The 18,147-nt window shown below is 35.5% G+C and overlaps 1 protein-coding gene across 8 annotated transcripts in view; it reads left to right on the top strand.

Moving 5' to 3' along the window:
- LOC113047887 (pleckstrin homology domain-containing family A member 5) overlaps window positions 1–18,147 on the top strand; it is a 133,602-nt gene that overhangs the window by 104,847 nt on the left and 10,608 nt on the right. For 3 of the 8 annotated variants that reach the window (XM_026209244.1, XM_026209243.1, XM_026209245.1), the window contains 10 exons: window positions 3,303–3,753; window positions 4,602–4,676; window positions 7,293–7,412; window positions 8,922–8,975; window positions 9,434–9,514; window positions 14,408–14,473; window positions 15,328–15,408; window positions 15,496–15,645; window positions 15,725–15,826; window positions 17,573–17,681. In XM_026209244.1, coding sequence (XP_026065029.1) covers window positions 3,303–3,753; window positions 4,602–4,676; window positions 7,293–7,412; window positions 8,922–8,975; window positions 9,434–9,514; window positions 14,408–14,473; window positions 15,328–15,408; window positions 15,496–15,645; window positions 15,725–15,826; window positions 17,573–17,681 — 1,289 coding nt within the window. Of the gene's footprint in view, window positions 1–3,302; window positions 3,754–4,601; window positions 4,677–7,292; window positions 7,413–8,921; window positions 8,976–9,433; window positions 9,612–14,407; window positions 14,474–15,327; window positions 15,409–15,495; window positions 15,646–15,724; window positions 15,827–17,572; window positions 17,682–18,147 lie in introns of those variants that run through there. The other 5 variants (XM_026209249.1, XM_026209250.1, XR_003276361.1 and 2 more) reach the window with 5 other exon arrangements.

Here is an 18,147-nt window from a genome sequence, read left to right as displayed (position 1 = left end):
ATCATTCTGTCTGAGTTTCTGAGGCATCAGGCCTCTGACAGCGTAGCCAGAGAGTTTTCTCTCCCACTCTCCATCCCCTGAGACTGCAAACTCCAGCGTTTGCATGAGCTCTTTATCATGACCCAACAGTTGATTTTACCTCTGCCCGGTCTCGGTGTGGGAGCCGTGGGCTGCTGTCAGGTGCCATCCTCCGTTTAGCCGCGCAGTCGTGGTGTAGGAGGACGTGTGTTTGCTTTGCTTGTCTCTTCTTCCTCTCCTCTGATGAATAAGTCATAGAGCTTTGTGCTCGAGCACCAGGAAAATTTGTCTCAAAGTGGATCAGAGTTGCTGTCAGTGCAAGAAAGAGGAACAGGAAGGCGAGCGAGGAGAGAAAAGGGCACCGTGGGTTCGTGTTAAGATGCTGTTTATCAAAAGGCATTGGTGAAGCGTGTGTCTGCTCTGCCTACATCATCTTCAGAAACTATCATCAATATTTGTGCAATTCATGCACACATTGCCGTTCTTGCTTAGGCTGCTGTCAAGCTCGTTTTTGACAGTTGTTCTTGCATATGCACGTCCTGAACAATCAAAAACTTTCTTTCCAAACTCTCAGCAGATTGTGTGATCTCATGCCACAATCTGTGCATTTATTTTCCAAGGCAGCTAAGTGAATTTTAAGCTATTTGGTTTTACAATAACAATTCTGAAGGTTTAAGATGCAATTAAATTCCGCAAACCCAAGCAACAATCCAATCACATTTGCTATCAAAATCATTTTATTTTAGATGAGAAAACTTTGAGCAGATGTTAGTTAGTTTCGTCAATGAAATTACTTAAAAAAAAAATTTTTGACAAGGTTTTTGGATTTCATCAATGATAACAAATATGAAAGAATGATTAAATGATTTTAATTATTGATTCTGATTTAACTGACAACTTTAACTCTTCAAAATATTAACAAAAAACAAAGAAAATTAGAATTTATTAGTATTTAGTGTTGTATTTAGTGTACAAAAATACTTTGTATATAAAATTTAAATATAGCATAATCTTTATTGTGATATTAAATAATCTAAATATTTTTAGTTTGTTTTTAAAATAATTTTTGGTTTTAAAGGTGTATTTTGTTAATTAAATCTCAATGCATGTTTCAATTAATATTTTAAATACCTATTAGTATTATAATATTTGTATTAGAATATTTTTCGGTTGCTTAAAGTTTGTAAAAATTATTTTTCAATGTAGCATTTAGTTCAATAAATATTTTTATAAATTTATAATTATTTAAATATTTAAATTGTAAAGTTTGTCATATTTAGCTTAAATATTGTTTAATGCATGTTTCAATGATATTTATATATTTTAGTATTTCTTATAATATTGTCAAATGTTTAACTTTCTTCCTTTGTCACATCTTTGTCATTTTGCACATTGTCAACTAAAATGTTATTTATGGTTTCTAAAATGATTTGCTATTTTAGGGTAAAACAGACTTAAGTATGATATTAAATATTGAATTCATTTAGAAGTTATTTAAATTTTCAAAACAGGTGCCATATTGTTGAAATTGGAAGTTTATTAACTGGTGCAGTGGCCGTTTCCAGTGTTGGCATTTTTTTATTTATTATAATGAATGTGATTATCTAGTATATAAATACTCATAGATTGTTGTGTGTTCAATTAAATAAGCTGAGTGAAACTAACAGCTGTAAAATAAGATTAAATTAGGTTGATGTATCCAGCCAACATTGTTCCGAGCTTCTCGTTTTCAGCAAATAGAGACATGACTTTTATGGTTGTGCATTTTGGCACTCGGAGCTCTTTATTGATTTCTGCTGTCAGTACAACCTTTCAGTAGTGCCTATAAAAGTGCCAAGCCGATCTCACCAGCTCCTGGAAAAAGAGTAGCGCTCGTAACTCTCAGAGCGGTCTTCAGAAACTCTCTTCCCATCTGTTTTCCTGCGGCTGATGCATGTATGCGGTAATCATTTCTGAGCGATCGCCAGACGATGACTGATGAGAAATTAGAGCTGTTTAAAGATCAGCCGGAGCGAAAGGTGAACGCTTTTGTGCTGTGACGAGTACAAGCGTGACACTTTTATCATATGCTAATGAGTCAGTGTTTAATTATCGCCTGCAGCTCAACAGGAAATCATCACAAAGTCTTGATTGTATTATAAAACTCATATTCAAGTGGAGCTGTTTTGTGTATTGTTGAACTTTCTGTGATGCCAGTTTCTTTGTCTCCAGGCATTACGTCCTACCAAATGTTGAAATAAATGTAGAATTCATCCATATATAATTTAATGTCTAAATATATATAAATTAATATATGATTCACTTAAATCTAATTCACTAGCACATTCACACAGCAAATGTTATTTACTGCAATTCCCATCAAAAACAATTATTTTAAATTGTCATAAGATATACAATATTTTTAATGTATTTTGGATTAAATGCCGCCTTGATGAGACTTTTTTTTTTCCAATTTTTTTTTTTTTTTTTTTTTTTTTACAAATTTTACTAACCCAACTTTTTTCCGCATATTCCATTTTATTATTTTTAATGTATTTTGGATTAAATGTGGCCTTGAATGTGACTTTTTTTTTTTTTCAAATTTTTTTTTTTTTACAAATTTTACTAACCCCAACTTTTTTTCCCATATTCCATTTTATTATTTTTAATGTATTTTGGATTAAATGTGGCCTTGATGTGACTTTTTTTTTTTTTTTTTTTTACAAATTTTACTAACCCCAACTTCTTTCCCATATTCCATTTATTTTATTTTATTTCAAATTACTTTTTTTTTTTTTTTTTTTTTTTTTCAGTTTTTCATAAAACATGGTCTCTGTTTTAGTGGCTTAAATTAAAATTTAGTTATCAAAAAGCATGACTAAATACGTAAAATAATAAAACACACAATTAAACAACAAATTATTATCATACAACTTATTCTACAAGTATATAAGGTATTATATAACCAACAATTGATATAAGTTTCACAAAAATAAAATATTTGGGGCCCTATGAAATTTTACATTTTTCTGAAATTCAGTTTTAATTCTACCAAATTAAATTTTTTCTGCATTTTTTTAAATTATTTAAAAAGCATGTCTGATTAATTGAATTCATAAAAACGTTTTTTTTTTTTTTTTTTTATAATAGGGCCCTATGAAAAAATTTTTTTTCCAGAGATTCTGTGTTGTCTTGAATTTTTCTTTATGAAACGCATAAAACATTAATTAATCTTTAAAATCAAATAAAAATGAAACCCTTTCATTTATAATTTTGAAATGGAATTTGTGTCTTTTGTCTTCCAGCATTACGTCCTACCAAACATTGCCGAGGAACATGCCGAGCCATCGTGCACAGATCGTCCCGCGCTATCCCGAGGGTTACCGGACGCTCCCTCGTAACATGCTTCGGCCGGACAGCATCTCCAGCGCGTCGGGGTCGATGTACGACCGGGCGCTGCAGCCCACGACTGCAGAGAAGCGGCGCTCCATACGAGACGACACCATGTGGCAGCTGTACGAGTGGCAGCAGAGGCAGGCGCACAGCCGGATCGGATACGGGACGCTGCCCAGCCCCAAAACCATGAGCCAGATCGCAGAGTCCATCCCCACGTCTCCTTCCCACGGATCTCTGGCCGGTTACCACACCTTCTCCCCTAATCGCCCCCTCAACCCAGACTCCCGCTCTGAAGTTACCTCGCCGGTGTTTCGTGGGGACGTGACAATTGAACGCCGCCATCGGCCGCATCTCTCCAAGGTAAAGTTACACAGGGTTCCTACAGTGTGGAGAAACTGGGAGTATTTTAAATAATTTAGCATTTAATTTAGCATATATACATTTGCAATTATTTATTATTATTATTATTTGCAATGATAAAATGCAGTAATCATGATCAACTGAAAAAGTATGAACCCTGCATTTATAGAATCATGCTCAGAGATGTTTTCGGTGACAATAGTTTTTTTTTGTTGTCCCTCTCTCTCTCTCTCACTCTCTCTCTCTCTCCTGCTCTCTCTCTCTCTTGCTCTCTCTCTCTCTCTCTCTCTCTCCTGCTCTCTCCCTCTCTCTCTCTCTCTCTCCCCCCCTTTCCCCCTCTCACTCTCTCTCCTCTCTCTCTCTCTCTCTCTCTCTCTCTCTCTCTCCCCCACTCTCTCTCCCCCCCTCCCCCTCTCTCTCTCTCCTGCTCTCTCTTTCTCTTGCTCTCTCTCTCTCCTGCTCTCTCCCTCTCTCTCTCTCTCTTTCTCTCTCTCTCCCCCCTCCCCCTCCCCCCCCCCTCTCTCTCTCTCCTCTCCCTCTCTCTCTCTCCCCCCCACTCTCTCTCCCTCTCTCTCTCTCTCCCCCCCCCACTCTCTCTCCCTCTCTCTCTCTCTCTCTCTCCCCCCCACTCTCTCTCCCTCTCTCTCTCTCTCTCTCTCCCCCCTCTCCCCCTCTCTCTCTCTCTCTCTCTCTCTCTCTCTCTCTCTCTCCCCCCCCCCACTCTCTCTCTCTCTCTCTCCCCCCTCTCCCCCTCTCTCTCTCACTCTCTCTCTCTCTCTCTCTCTCCTCCCCCCCCACTCTCTCTCCTTCTCTTTCTCTCTCTCTCCCCCCCCCCCCCCCCCCCCCAGGTTTCCTATCCTGCCGAGCGCAGGCCTGTTCCTCCCTCACAGAGCATCACTGCACAGTCTCTGCAAGGCAAAACGGTACGCTGTCCCTCTTCTCCACCCGCCACGTCTTCTATGCAACGACCCACAACTTTGCTTTCCTCTCAAACTATTCGCATTTTACACTTGCAAGCCACGAAGGACTAGTCGAGTTATTTTAGATGCCGCTCGTTTAAAGGTCGACATGAAATCAAAAAATGGCCATATTTACAATCATAACACATGCTTCTGGTCTACCGTATTTTCCGGACTATAAGTCGCACTTTTTTTCATAGTTTGGCGTGTCCTGCGACTTATAGTCAGGTGTGACTTATTTATCTAAATTAATTTGACATGAACCGAGAGAAATGAATTAAGAGAAAACATTGCCGTCTCCAGCCGCCAGAGGGCGCTCTATGCTGCACAGTTCTCATGTAGTCTACACTCAACACATAGAGCGCCCTCTTGTGGCTGGAGACGGTAATGTTTTCTCTTGGTTCTAAATAAATGCGACTTATGTTTTTTTCCTCATCATGACGTATTTTTGGACTGATGCGACTTATACTTAGGTATGACTTATAGTCCGAAAAATACGGTACTTGTGCTTGAATTAAAATATAGTTTCACATGAAAATCTAGCATGTTTTAGAAAGTACAATAGGTTGCAGGTTTGATTTCGTGTTGACTTTAAATGTACACGGACATTCAGATATTATGTTGCAGTAGAGAAGGTTATTCTAGCTTTAGGTAGGTGTGTGTGTGTGTATGTGTGTGTTTGTTACAGGAGGAGCGCTAATACCATTAGCTCTTCTTAAAACTATAATTATTATTCTCTTACTTGACGTTCCAGGTTTTGGCAATCTAAAGACGCATTTTTCCCGTTAAGCTTCTGCTTATAGTTTGCAGAAATCGTCTGCAGTGTGATTTCAGGCAGAGAGCACTTTAATGAAAAAGCCCGCGGTCACTTGATGAAATATTAATAGAGCTCCTCCATATGTGTTTTCCTCATCATCGCTGTCAAAATGTCTTTTGTAGCAGTGCATGAGATTCAATTTAGCACCTAGCTCCTTTGTTTCAAGTAAAAGCCTCTTGGAGAGTTTATATGATCTTTCTTTTTCGTGATATTACTTTTTTTATTAGGATTATTATAACCCAAGATGAAATGACGAACCTAAGATAAAGTCGATCCCAGGGTGACTTTCTTCAGATGTCTCTTAATCGGAGAGCAGAACAAGTTTTTAAGGATAAAGTGGCATAAACATACATTTTCCTTTCTTAAAAGCACATTTAAACTTACTTCAGCTGTACTTTCTGGAAAATCCGGCTTGCACTTTTAGTTTCTAGTTTAAAGACCTGTTTATTCTTGGTTATTTGACTAGTTTATGCAACTAAGCTGAACCTTGTAGAGCTAATTAATCATGTTGATTAGATATTACAGGTTTATTTCAGTCTATTCTGAAAATATTTAATGCTATAAATGTATTTATTTATTTATTTTCTACTCACTAGACCAGTGTCATTTAGTGTTCACATTCTATTATATTATTAATATTTGAAATTAGCGTTAATTGGTTGTGCTTAATTATATATGTTTGTATACATTGTAGTTATTTGTTTACAGATTTTTTTTTTACGTCCTATTAATTATTTACTGATATTTATTTAGTATAGGATTATATAGTATTATTAATATTTTAAATTGTTTATATGCATATAAATTTTCCATTTTTAAAAGCCTTAAACCTTAAATTAAACTTACTTGTATACAATTTTAGTATGTATTATTATTTTAAAATAACTATAACATTAAGTTTTATATTTTGCATATTTTGTTTATAATTGTATTTTAATTGTATATATAATTTCCAATTATGTATTTACTGATTTTTTTTTATTCATATTGTTCATACTATTGTAGTATTTATTCATATTTAGATGTTTTACATATACCTTCTAGTTATTGTTTACAGATTTTATTTACTTCCTATTATGTATATACCATTTATTTAGTATAGTATTACAATAGTAGATAGTATTAGTAAAGCTATTTAAGTGTAACCCAAGCTTAAACTTACTTGTATACTATTGTAGTATTTATTATTATTTTAAATTATTTAATTATGAATTATTTTGAATAATTTGTTTTATTAATTTTGTTGTTGATGATAGGTAAAAATTGATTGCCTGAATGCATTGTAAGTCGCTTTGGATAAAAGCGTCTGCTAAATGCATAAATGTAATTTAATTTTAATTTAAGTTTGTGCTTGATTACATATGTGTGTTTGTATTTCGTATATATAATGTTCTCATTTATATTATTTATACTACTGTAGTATAAGCTTTTATTTTTGTATACAGTATACATTTTTTCCGTTTTAATTTTAGTTCAAGTTTCTGTAATTTAGTTGATTTTTCCATTCTTAAAAGAAAATCGAAATCCAAACCAGAAATTGAACAGAACCTGGTTATTCATGGTCACTAAACGAAACTACATGATGCATCTAGAGCTGTTGATTAGATATCTATCAGAGTTTTATGAAAGCCTCTCCAGTGCACGAGGCATGCATTGTCTGCAGAACTCAACTCAACACATCCTCTTTATCAAACATGGCCCGATTTCCCCCATTAACCCCTTGGTGACGCCCCCACTGACACTGCTCCTGTCGCCCGCTGCAGCCAGAGGAACTGACCCTGATGCTCATCAAGCTCCGGCGGCAGCAGGCCGAGCTCAACAGCCTTCGTGAGCACACGCTCGCTCAGCTAATGCAGCTAAACCTGGATGCCACTAAGCCAAAGGTCAGCCTCGTGGATCGCTAGCCTGTGCATCTCAAGAGTGAAGCGCTTGTTCGTTTCCCCCCCGTCAAACCCTGGCCACCCCGCAACCCAACCTGTTCATTTCCTTCCAAGTTTGGTGGTTTTCCCATTGCTTCCGCATGCTGTTGTGGATTGGATGATGTCTAACGCAATGCATTTTAATGCCAGCTTTAGTGCTCACTAAGTTTGGAATGATTACGATTTTAAAAACGCCATTTATGCTCACCAAGTCTTTTAAAAATACAATAAAAACAGTAATGGTGTGACATGTTTGTAATATTTAACCTGTTAACTGTTACTCATATTTTTGAGCATAGACTTGAAAGTGCACGATCCAAACCTACATTTTTATAATTCATGAATGAAATCATTTTGTTGCATGACTTTGATGTGCCATTTTCATGGTAATGCAACGTTTGATTTTAAAATGGGCTTCAAAGGATGCATTTTTAGATTTTAAGTTTTAAAATATATTATTTCTGATGATTACTAAAGTGTGATAGAGAAAAAGGCAACAAAGATGACTTTTTTTTTTTTTTTTTTTTTTTTTTTTTTTTGCAAAATCGTGTAACAAAATGTCACGAATTATGAAAATGTAGGTTTGGATCATGTACTTTCAAGTCTATTATTTTAACAGGTTTTCCATGTGGATATGTATTCAAATGTAATTTATTCCTGCGATCAAATATGATATTTTTTTTGTGTCAAATGATCCTTCGGAAATCACTCTATTATGCTGATTTGCTGCACAAAAAACATTTCTTATTATTATCAATGTTGAAAACGGTTGTGCTGCTTCATATTTTATTGGAAACCTTGATACACGTCCATTCAAAGGTAAAAAAAACAAAACAAGCATGCTTTAAATTGATCAAAAGTGACAGCAAATACATTTTGAATGCAAATTAATGCTTCTATTCGTCAGTATAATTTATAACCGTTTCCACAAAAACATAAAAAGCTGCAAAAACTGTTTTCAACATTGATAATAATAACCATTATTAATAATTGAGCAGCAAATCAGTATATTCTGAAGGGTCATGTGACACTGATGGAAATCAAGCTGTGAATCACAGGAATAAATTACATTTAAACACATATTCACATAGAAAGCACTTATTTTAGTTTGTAATAATATGTCATAATTTTACTGTATTGTTGATCATTTAAATGCGTCATTGGTGAGCCTTAATTCAATAAATCTTCCAAACTTTGGACTTCCCTTTCCTCTAACATGAGCAAATCCCTGCAGTCCTGTAGGTTTGGATCATGTTTGTGCGTCTGCTGCATGCGTCTGAGGAAACATGATCAGCAGAAGTTGTGTTTCTGTTTGCAATCCTCTTTTAGTTGTTTTCTGTGGTGGTCCCATCTATGATTTGCTCTTCGGCTTTGCTTTATCGAGCTGATAAAAGTGCATGATGAACTTGAGGAGATAGTGGAGATGCACGTCTCTGGTTTTTCCTCTCATCTGCTTTCTCTTGGCGTCTCTAGAGTGAAATCCTTTCCCATCACCTACAGAGGAATCTGGTGTACTTGGACAGCCAGGTGAGGGCCTTTCCTGTTTCTCACTTCCTGTCTGTCTCTCTCTCTCTCTCATTGTCTTCTTTCTCTCCAGCGCAGATCAAACCCGAGCGTTTTCTCTGTTCTCCGGCCCTCGGTGCATCCGCTGCGGTTCTTAGTTCAGGAGAAGTTCTGCGTCTGTTGAAAGCAGACGGAAAAGCATTTTTAGCAACATGACACGAATATTGATTAATCTTTATTGTTTAGTTTGTCAGGTTTAATTCTTAATTGATCTATCTTTTTGAAAAGGGCAACTCCGAATGATCCATTATCCAGCAAATGTTCTTCATTTTCACGTTGCATTGCATTGCTGAAGTGCACACAGTCGTTATTCTGGACTAAGCGAACGCACGAGTAGCAGACATGTGATGTTTGAGAGGGTCAGAAGCTGTAAAAACACAGTGCTTTGATAACGGCTGTTCCTCCTCCTCCTCATGCACTAGATGAAGGAGAATGAGCCGGTAATCTTCATGATTCACACTATGATTGAGAACTCGGCGCCAAGGCCGCAACTGTACCAGCAAGTAAGGTCTTGGAACACACGGTTGTTATGCTCCTCCCCTCCCGTCATTTGGCCCCGCCTCTTTGTCGAAGCTCCACCCCCTCACTGCCCCATCCTGTGTCGGTATCGTTCCAGCACATCCCATTGGTGTTTCTTGTTGTTGTTGTTTTCCTGTTGAAAGTGGAAGTGTTATTGGCATGGCTTGAAGGTGCTAATGTGCCGTTCATTAGCAATGGCTTCATCCATCACGCCGGCGTTCATGTGTTAGCACACACGAGCTAAATAAACACTGAGAGCCGATCTGAATCCACTCAGTTTTGAAACAACGAAAGCGTTATCTGTTATTGGTGTGAATGGGCCTTCATTAGACAGAAACCCAGTCACGTCGTGTGAATTGTTGGCTTTGTAAAGTCAGCGAACGGGTCAAAGTTGAAGTGTAAAGTGCTTATTAAGAGTTAAATAATCCCAATGTCGTAAGCACAAAAATGTAGTTTTAATAAAATTATAGCAATATGCCGTTTTCATTACTTATAAGTGCTCATTTGAACTTAATTAAAAAAATATTAGTATTTTGTATGTACATTTTTGTGCTTGTGACAATGGGATTTCTTTAAGTCTTTATTGACCATAAAAAAAAAAAAAAAAAAAAAATATAAATATATATATATATATATATATATATATATATATATATATATATATATATATATATATATATATATATATATATATATATATATAAATAATTGTTTTAACAAGCCATGAAACTTTTTTTTTTTTTGCAATGTTTTTATTAAAACTATATTTTTGTGCTTACAATAATGGGGTTATTTCACTTATTATTTTATTATAGTTTCACCGGCAGCACTATGATCCAAAAACTAAAAAAGTCGATTTTATACATAATATATTGGAGATATATTCATTTTTTGTACATAAAATCCATTTTAGTGGCTTAATGTGAAGAATATTCCACAAACGGTCTGGAAAAATAAAAATAAATTGGTGGCGAACCAATTTTCACTTAGAAAATGCTAGTAAATTTGACAAATAATTACAAAGAAATGGCAAACATCAGATATAAACTAGAAGATTTTGTACATAAAATATATATATATTTTTTTGCTAAATGTATTTATTTTAGTAGCTCAATTGGCTAAAATTGGTTAAATTTCATAAGTGCACTAAAGTGTAATTATTCTCAAGTATAAATCTTTCTAAGTATACCTTAGTAGAGTAGAATAACAACTGGTGTGCGTGTTTATTTCGTGCTGTACCTCGTAAAGAGGAAGAGATGTTCGCTTCACATGCCAGCGATCTGTCACTACACATTAAAGAGAGACAAAACTGAAAAAAAAAAAGCATTTACTGCTCTGTCTTGTCTGACGGCGTGTTGTCAGCGATGTATTTTTCACTGCGTGAGAACGTGATGATGTGTGGCTTGTCAGACATAACAGAAACTAAGAGGGGGCGGGTCTTTGCGAAAGGTCTTCGTAAGTCAACAGAAGTTGTTTTTTTCCCTGTGTTTTTCCCTGGCTTTGGGATTCAGTCTGTAGTTTTCATTAGTCTCACAAACTCGAGGACTGACAGACTCGACCGAGAGGGACGTCTGTGGGGAACATCTGAAACCTGCTTCACGAGAGCATCACCCTCCGAAACTCACCTCCAGATCGGTTTCATTTTACTCAGAACATGAGTGTGGACGGATTCCCAAACTCTGTGTTTGTGTCCCTTAGCGCTGTTAAGAGTTGTGTGATCTTTTTTATTTTTTTCTGTTTTTAATGCACCAGATGGTGCTGAAGCAGCTTTATTTCTGTGATGAGATGATTCATATCTACATAAACTCATCCGGCTGCGGAAAACCGGGAATGTGTGTGTGTGTGTGTGTGTGTGTGTGCACTGCAAAAAATTCTTACTGTGTTTTTCTAAACCTCCTTAAATCAATATACATTTACTTAAATATCTTAAGTCTTAAATAGTATCTTAAAAACAAATTGTTTAACACAAAAAAATATCTGTAACACTTTACTTGAAGCCTGTATAATTAATATTGCTTTTCTTATCAGCCATGAAATTTAGCAATTTTTTTTTTTACTTTTAATACTTTTTAGTGGTTTTTTTACAGTAGCATTGTTCAGATTATTAATTTGTATACGTTCACTCACTGCATCATATATATAACCTACAAAAAATATCTATATTTCTATATAAAATGTTAGATATTCATATTTTGTGCATAATATATATTCATTTTATTATCTTAATGTGAAGAATATTCCATAAATGCACTAAAAAAAGGAAACAGAAAAATCACACACAAAGCACAAGTACATTTATTTGAAACCTCTCTATATAATTTATAAATAAGACCAAGTTAAATTTAAATTAATATTTTTTACCAGCCATGATAATTTTTTTATTTTGCATTATTTTTACTAAAACAATATTTTTGTGCATACGAGATGTAATTATTTATTTTATTTTATTTATTATTTATTTTTTACCTAAATTCTTGTATAATGAATCTACAAGCCATTTTTACAAACTCAGATGCATTGAAAAAGGAAACTTACCCTTTATTTTGTTATTAATTATGGGTGTTGTCTTTAAGTTTTGATATTTCTTAAAGGAACACTCCACCGTTTTTTGAAATAGGGCTTATTCACATTATTTCCTACATTTAGATAAGGTGGGCAAATGCATTTTTGTGTCAGTGCATGCATTGTTTTAGTTTGACTGGGTCGGCGTTAGCTTAGCTTAGCACAATGAATGGAATCCTTTGTTGCCAGCTAGCATGGCCGGAGTAAAAGTGATCGAAAAAAAAAAAAAAACCCACATAATTACTTCTTGTGGCCTGCGTATTCACAACGAGTACAAATAGCGATCCAGATTAACACTAGGCGATTTCCTAGGCAGATATTGACTTGGGACTATATTATGGGGAAGCACAGGTGAAGCACTGCTACTTCGGCGCAGAGAATCACGCAACACATGAAAACATCAACTCTATGTGAATACAGGTATAATATGGGTCGATCTATACATGCGTCATGATTAAAATAATCACTTACTCTGTGGACAGCTGTCCATTTGGTCCAAAAATCGAGTACTGCAGAATGGATCAGCACCGTGAAATCCTCTGTAGATGTGACACACACAACTTCGGGCACGCTCATCTTGATCTGACGTGTTGAGCCTGGTCATCAATGGCAAAAACATGTCCCACTCTCTACAGCACAGACACTCTATTTCCGTCGGTTATAGATTGGCATATTCCCCCACATTCACACCACCAGTTCATGTTGGCTCTCATCCTCACGTCCTCAGGCTGTTGAGCGAACGCAACCTCCTCCTCCTGTCGTTCTATTTCTAAAGCACGCAGCTCGTCTTCTGTAAACTCTGGTTCAAATAGGTATGGTTCTGGTTCTTGACTGTCTGAGAAGTCACCCTCCTCGTCTCTCTCAAAATCAGCCATGTTCATCGCCATTCGTGTACTGTAAGGAAAACAGCCAGGCAGCTACTATTCACGCCGGTATGTTGACGGAAGTCGTGGGATTTCATGTGTTGCGTGATATCTCTGCGCTGAAGTAGCAGTGCTTCGCCTAAGCAGCAGTGCTTCGCCTGTGCTTCCCCATAATATAGTCCCAAGTCAATATCTGCCTAGGAAATCGCCTAGTGTTAATCTGGATCGCTATTTGTACTCGTTGTGAATACGCAGGCCACAAGAAGTAATTAGGTGGGTTTCTTTTATTTTTTTGATCACTTTTACACAGGCCATGCTAGCTGGCAACAAAGGATTCCATTCATTGTGCTAAGCTAAGCTAACGCCGACCCAGTCAAACTAAAACAATGCATGCACTGACACAAAAATGCATTTGCCCACCTATCTAAATGTAGGAAATAATGTGAATAAGCCCTATTTCAAAAAACGGTGGAGTGTTCCTTTAAATGCAGTAAGAAACCAGGAAGGAAAGATGGGTAATTCATTTTTTTTATTTTTTTGCTTTTTAGCATGATTTTCATTTTAGTTTCCTAATGTGAAATATTTTCCCTCAATGCATTATAAAAGTAATGCATTAATTATGCCTTGTAACATACCTTAAATGCATTGTATTATCTCGTGAATAATTAAAACCACAGTTATAAAACATTATAATACTTAATTCTATTCATTGTTACACTTTTAGAAAGAATGCATTAAAACACACAGCAAACAACCGTTTCAGGTGTAACAAGGAATCTGGAAATATTATAGTGCATTTTAACTTTGTTTACAATTATTTATGAAGATATATAATACATTATAATGTGCATTGTGGATACCTTTATAATGCATTATGCATAAAAGCTTCATTCAAGTAAAGAGTTACCAAAATATCATAAAAGGGGGGAAAAACAAATAAGCGTAATTTTGCTTCTCAGGTAAATGTATTTTGATTCAAGTGTGTTTAGATGTTTGTACTAGAAAATTGTACAAAGACACTAAGCAAGAAAGTCATTTTCTGCAGTGTGGACCTGTACATGTGTAAAAATGTGTTTCAAACTTTCCCATTTGCTTCCTCGGAGCTGTTTGGACGGGGTTTGCATGTTTCATGTGGATTGTTTGGTTCGTGTCAGTCCCAGTGCTTCTGTATGCAGTGTGACTGTATATAAAGATCCCTGTTGCACAGCATTTAGTATATTGCACCGGCTTCAAATGTTAGAGGATTTACTGAAGTTACTGTAGTAAAAAGTTCCTTATTTAAAGTCTCTGACGGTATGTTGATGAGTAAGTTGCATGTACTGCAGTAGAAACTCAACTGCACACAGGCTCACGTTGCTTGCTCCATTGCTTCATGCACAGAGTCTCAAAGCAGTCTAGAGCGATGAATTATATAATGCACATCATATCTGACATTATTTCCTTTGATTTCAGCAGATGAGCCCTGAAGAGTACAGAGAAAACACCTACTTATTCAGACCCGAGGAGCTGGACATTGATGTAAGCTTAAGCCGACTCTCTTCCTGTAAACTGATCGTTGCTATTAGTGTATGATCACATTGTAACAATTAATATTTAAACTAGTGCTTCTGTTAAACATTCAGAGCAATATAGTATACAAAATCCAGTTATATAGAGCAATTTATACACTTTACGGAGGCATGAATTATCAAACATAGATGATTTAAAAAATTTGCAATGCAAATGATTAAACCACTTTTCAGGCAAATATAAAATGTTTAAAAATTATAATTTAGTAATTCTGTAGTTCATATTTAAAAATGCAGTTATTTTCAAAGAAAAATATATTTTTTATAATTTATTTTATATAATTATCAATTTAAAAAGCATTTGTTTGCTTTTCTTGACCCATTTTTCAATTTCTTTATATATATATATATACCAGAAGAATAAAAAATGCTGTTGAATAGTTATCAAGATTTATTATAGCGTTAGTAGATGATCCTTAATTTATCAAGCAACTTTTGAATGCATGAATAGAAATGAATATTGTCTAAATATGGAATCATAAAACTTTTAATAAAGTCTGACTGCAAACTTAAAGTAAATACTGCTCTGTACATCATTTAAAGCCTTTTAGGGTGTTGAAACGTACACATTATTCTAAAATATTTATTGTTTTTACACTTTAATAATTATCTTAAATTTTGATGTTTCATATGACACCAGGAAGGAAGGACTAGTATTTTATTTTACCGATTGTTGTATACTTATTATACATGCCGTTTTCATAACTACTGCACTGAATATCTGTACATTATAAAACATATTGATATGCATTGGCTTAAAAAGAATTCACTTGAATAGATGTGAGCTTGACTTTACCGTTGCAGGCGAAGTTAAGTCGACTGTGTGAGCAGGATAAAGTAGTGAGAACTCAAGAAGAAAAACTGCAGCAGCTCCACAGAGAAAAGGTAACGCACATCTTCATCCTGAGCGTGTCGCAGTGCATGGTGAAGCCCGTCTCGTTCACGCATGTGTGTGTGTGTGTGTGTTTGCAGCACACGCTGGAGACGGCCTTACTGTCGGCCAGTCAGGAGATCGAGATGAGCTCTGAAAACCCCACGGCCGTGCAGAGCGTCATCCAGCAGCGGGACGTCCTACAGAGCGGTCTGCTCAGCACCTGCAGAGAGCTGTCACGTGTCAACACTGTACGTCCCTCCAATACACATCGCTTGCTTTGATTGATGCAGTGATGCACACTCACCCATAATGCTGTGCTGCTGACAGGAGCTGGAGCGGAGCTTGAGAGAGTACGATCGACTGGAGGCGGACGTCACCATGGCCAAAACGAACCTGCTGGAGCAGCTCGAGGCCCTCGGGAGCCCACAGGTGACACATTAGGTTGACAGGGTGTCCGCGGGGTTTTAAAAAGTATTAAAAAGTGATAAATCAAAATGGTCAAATTTAAGGCCATTAAAAGTGTTAAATGTGGTCTCAGAGGTATTATTTTTTTCCAAATTAGGTATTATTTTTTCCAGACTATCAGGTGTCTTATTCTGATTGAAATTCTATCTGCGTTTGCGTTAGTTCGTTTATATGGGCTTTAGCATATCTGGGCACATAATCAAAGATCTTCCGTCTCCGTCTCATGCTGACGTCATATTCAGTGGTCGTTCGGCATCATCTCAGAACACTGCGCGCTCAACAGAAGTGGCTGGCTTACGTTTTATTTTAGACTTGCTTCAAGGCATATCTTCAATGACTGGACAACCATCGTCGTCTTCTTGGACAAATGCAATTTTTCTAATAGCTGGGTTAACGACCGGTAGTACCGAGGTCCCGTTCAAACCCGGTTCTTGACGCATACAACGCTATGATTTCCGCGAAGCAGAAAACGAGTACGGAATCTCAAAATCCAGTCATGTAAATTAAACTTACATTTTAATATGGACAGTCATGGAATATGTGAAAGCATAAATTAATCAAATCAAATCTCCATATGGACCAGTATCTGTAGTATTAAGCCGCAAAAGTTGTTTGAAATATGAATCCGTGTTCTGCGCGTCTCTGTGTGAATTAATGAATGACAGAGACGTGCAGGTTTATTTACTACATAGACTGAAGCGCATGACGCTTGCATTAATTTCAGCATCTGTTGTCTTCTCCTGTCAAAATAATCGAGTTAATTTAGAATTATTCATATTCACTTTCGAAAAAGCAGAAGACATACCGGTTTCTCCGGTAGTGGGCGGAGCTAATGGGCAAATAGAAATTTCAAAATGACAAATATGCATTCATTAGGCCTAAAAGAAAATTTTTACATAAGGGCATTGTGTTAGAAATATTACTATTATTTAGTAAAACGTATGTGATACTGCTACCACTGTTGCAAAAAAAATAAAAAACTTTATTTAAAAAAAAAATAAATCTCAATATTTCTCCCATGTTTTAATTTTAATAGCAAATCCCCTTTATTTACCAAACATAAAATGTGTTTAAATTTGATAAATTAAAAGACAAATTAAATTTGGGTGAAACTTGTTTACTGTTTTTCATAATTATATAACTTGTAGAAAAACTTTAAACACAATTCTAAATAAGTATAAAGAATGGCATTGGTTTTATTTTTAGTGCTAAAAAGTTATTTTTTTTTTATTACCAAATTTTTGTGTTTTGCTTTGTTACCGAAATTGGTACCGAGAATCGTGGATTTTCACTGGTATCGGTGCCGAATACTGAAATATTGGTACCGTGACAACACTAACAGGCAGGCTTATTGTTCGGTCTATCCATTTTCTCCATTGCACATTTTATGGTATTTGTTTTATTTTTATTTACTAAGTGAAATAAATGTGCAATATGCTGTCAACATCAGTCTCTAAATCTATTATTTGTTGTATGTTATATATGTCAAAATCTGTGTAAATAATAGAAAGGTCGCTGATTAACACTTGCAATTCAGTGTCGTGATGGTTTTAAAAAATATTCTGAAGGTAGTGAAAAAGGTATTAAAAAGTAGTAAATTTAACTTAAGGATTGCTGTATATACCCTGGTTGAATACTAGCTAAACAGTAATGTATATTGAAGATAGGTCCATTGACGTTGAGCTGAGGTGTGTGTGTGTGTGTGCGCAGACGGAGCCGCCCAGCCAAAAACACGTTCAGATCCAGAAGGAGTTGTGGCGGATTCAGGATGTGATGGAGGTGCTGAACAAGAACAAACCTAAGAGAAACGCAGAACCCAGTGAGAGAACCAGAACAACTCAACACACACCACAGTAACTGATACGAGCAACTGGAATGAGCTTTGCTCTTGTTTATACAGAATTATACATTTTTAAACCTTTTTATAATAAATATATAAAATCATATATTATTTAAGATTTATTTTTCAATTATTTTTTACATATGCTTTTTAATAAAAAAAAAATGTCATGGACGTATTTCTTTATAGTAACTTGCAATAACGCAAGACAGAAATATTAGTTTTTTTTAATTTCCATGTGTATTTTAAAATCTGTACATTAACATGAATTACTTAATATTTATCTTTGAATTATTATATTTGTACATGTATTTTTTACATGTCTTTTTCTTTCTTTGCAGTAATTTGCAATAATACATTTCCATTTTCTGATAAATAATTCTATATTCAGATTTTTACTTTTTTGTCAGATTTTAAATCAATAAATTTTCATATAATTTTTAAG

The sequence above is a fragment of the Carassius auratus genome, chromosome 29 (genome assembly GCF_003368295.1).
Source record: "Carassius auratus strain Wakin chromosome 29, ASM336829v1, whole genome shotgun sequence".
Lineage (NCBI taxonomy): Eukaryota > Metazoa > Chordata > Actinopteri > Cypriniformes > Cyprinidae > Carassius > Carassius auratus.
This window is presented reverse-complemented; position numbering and strand designations above follow the sequence as displayed.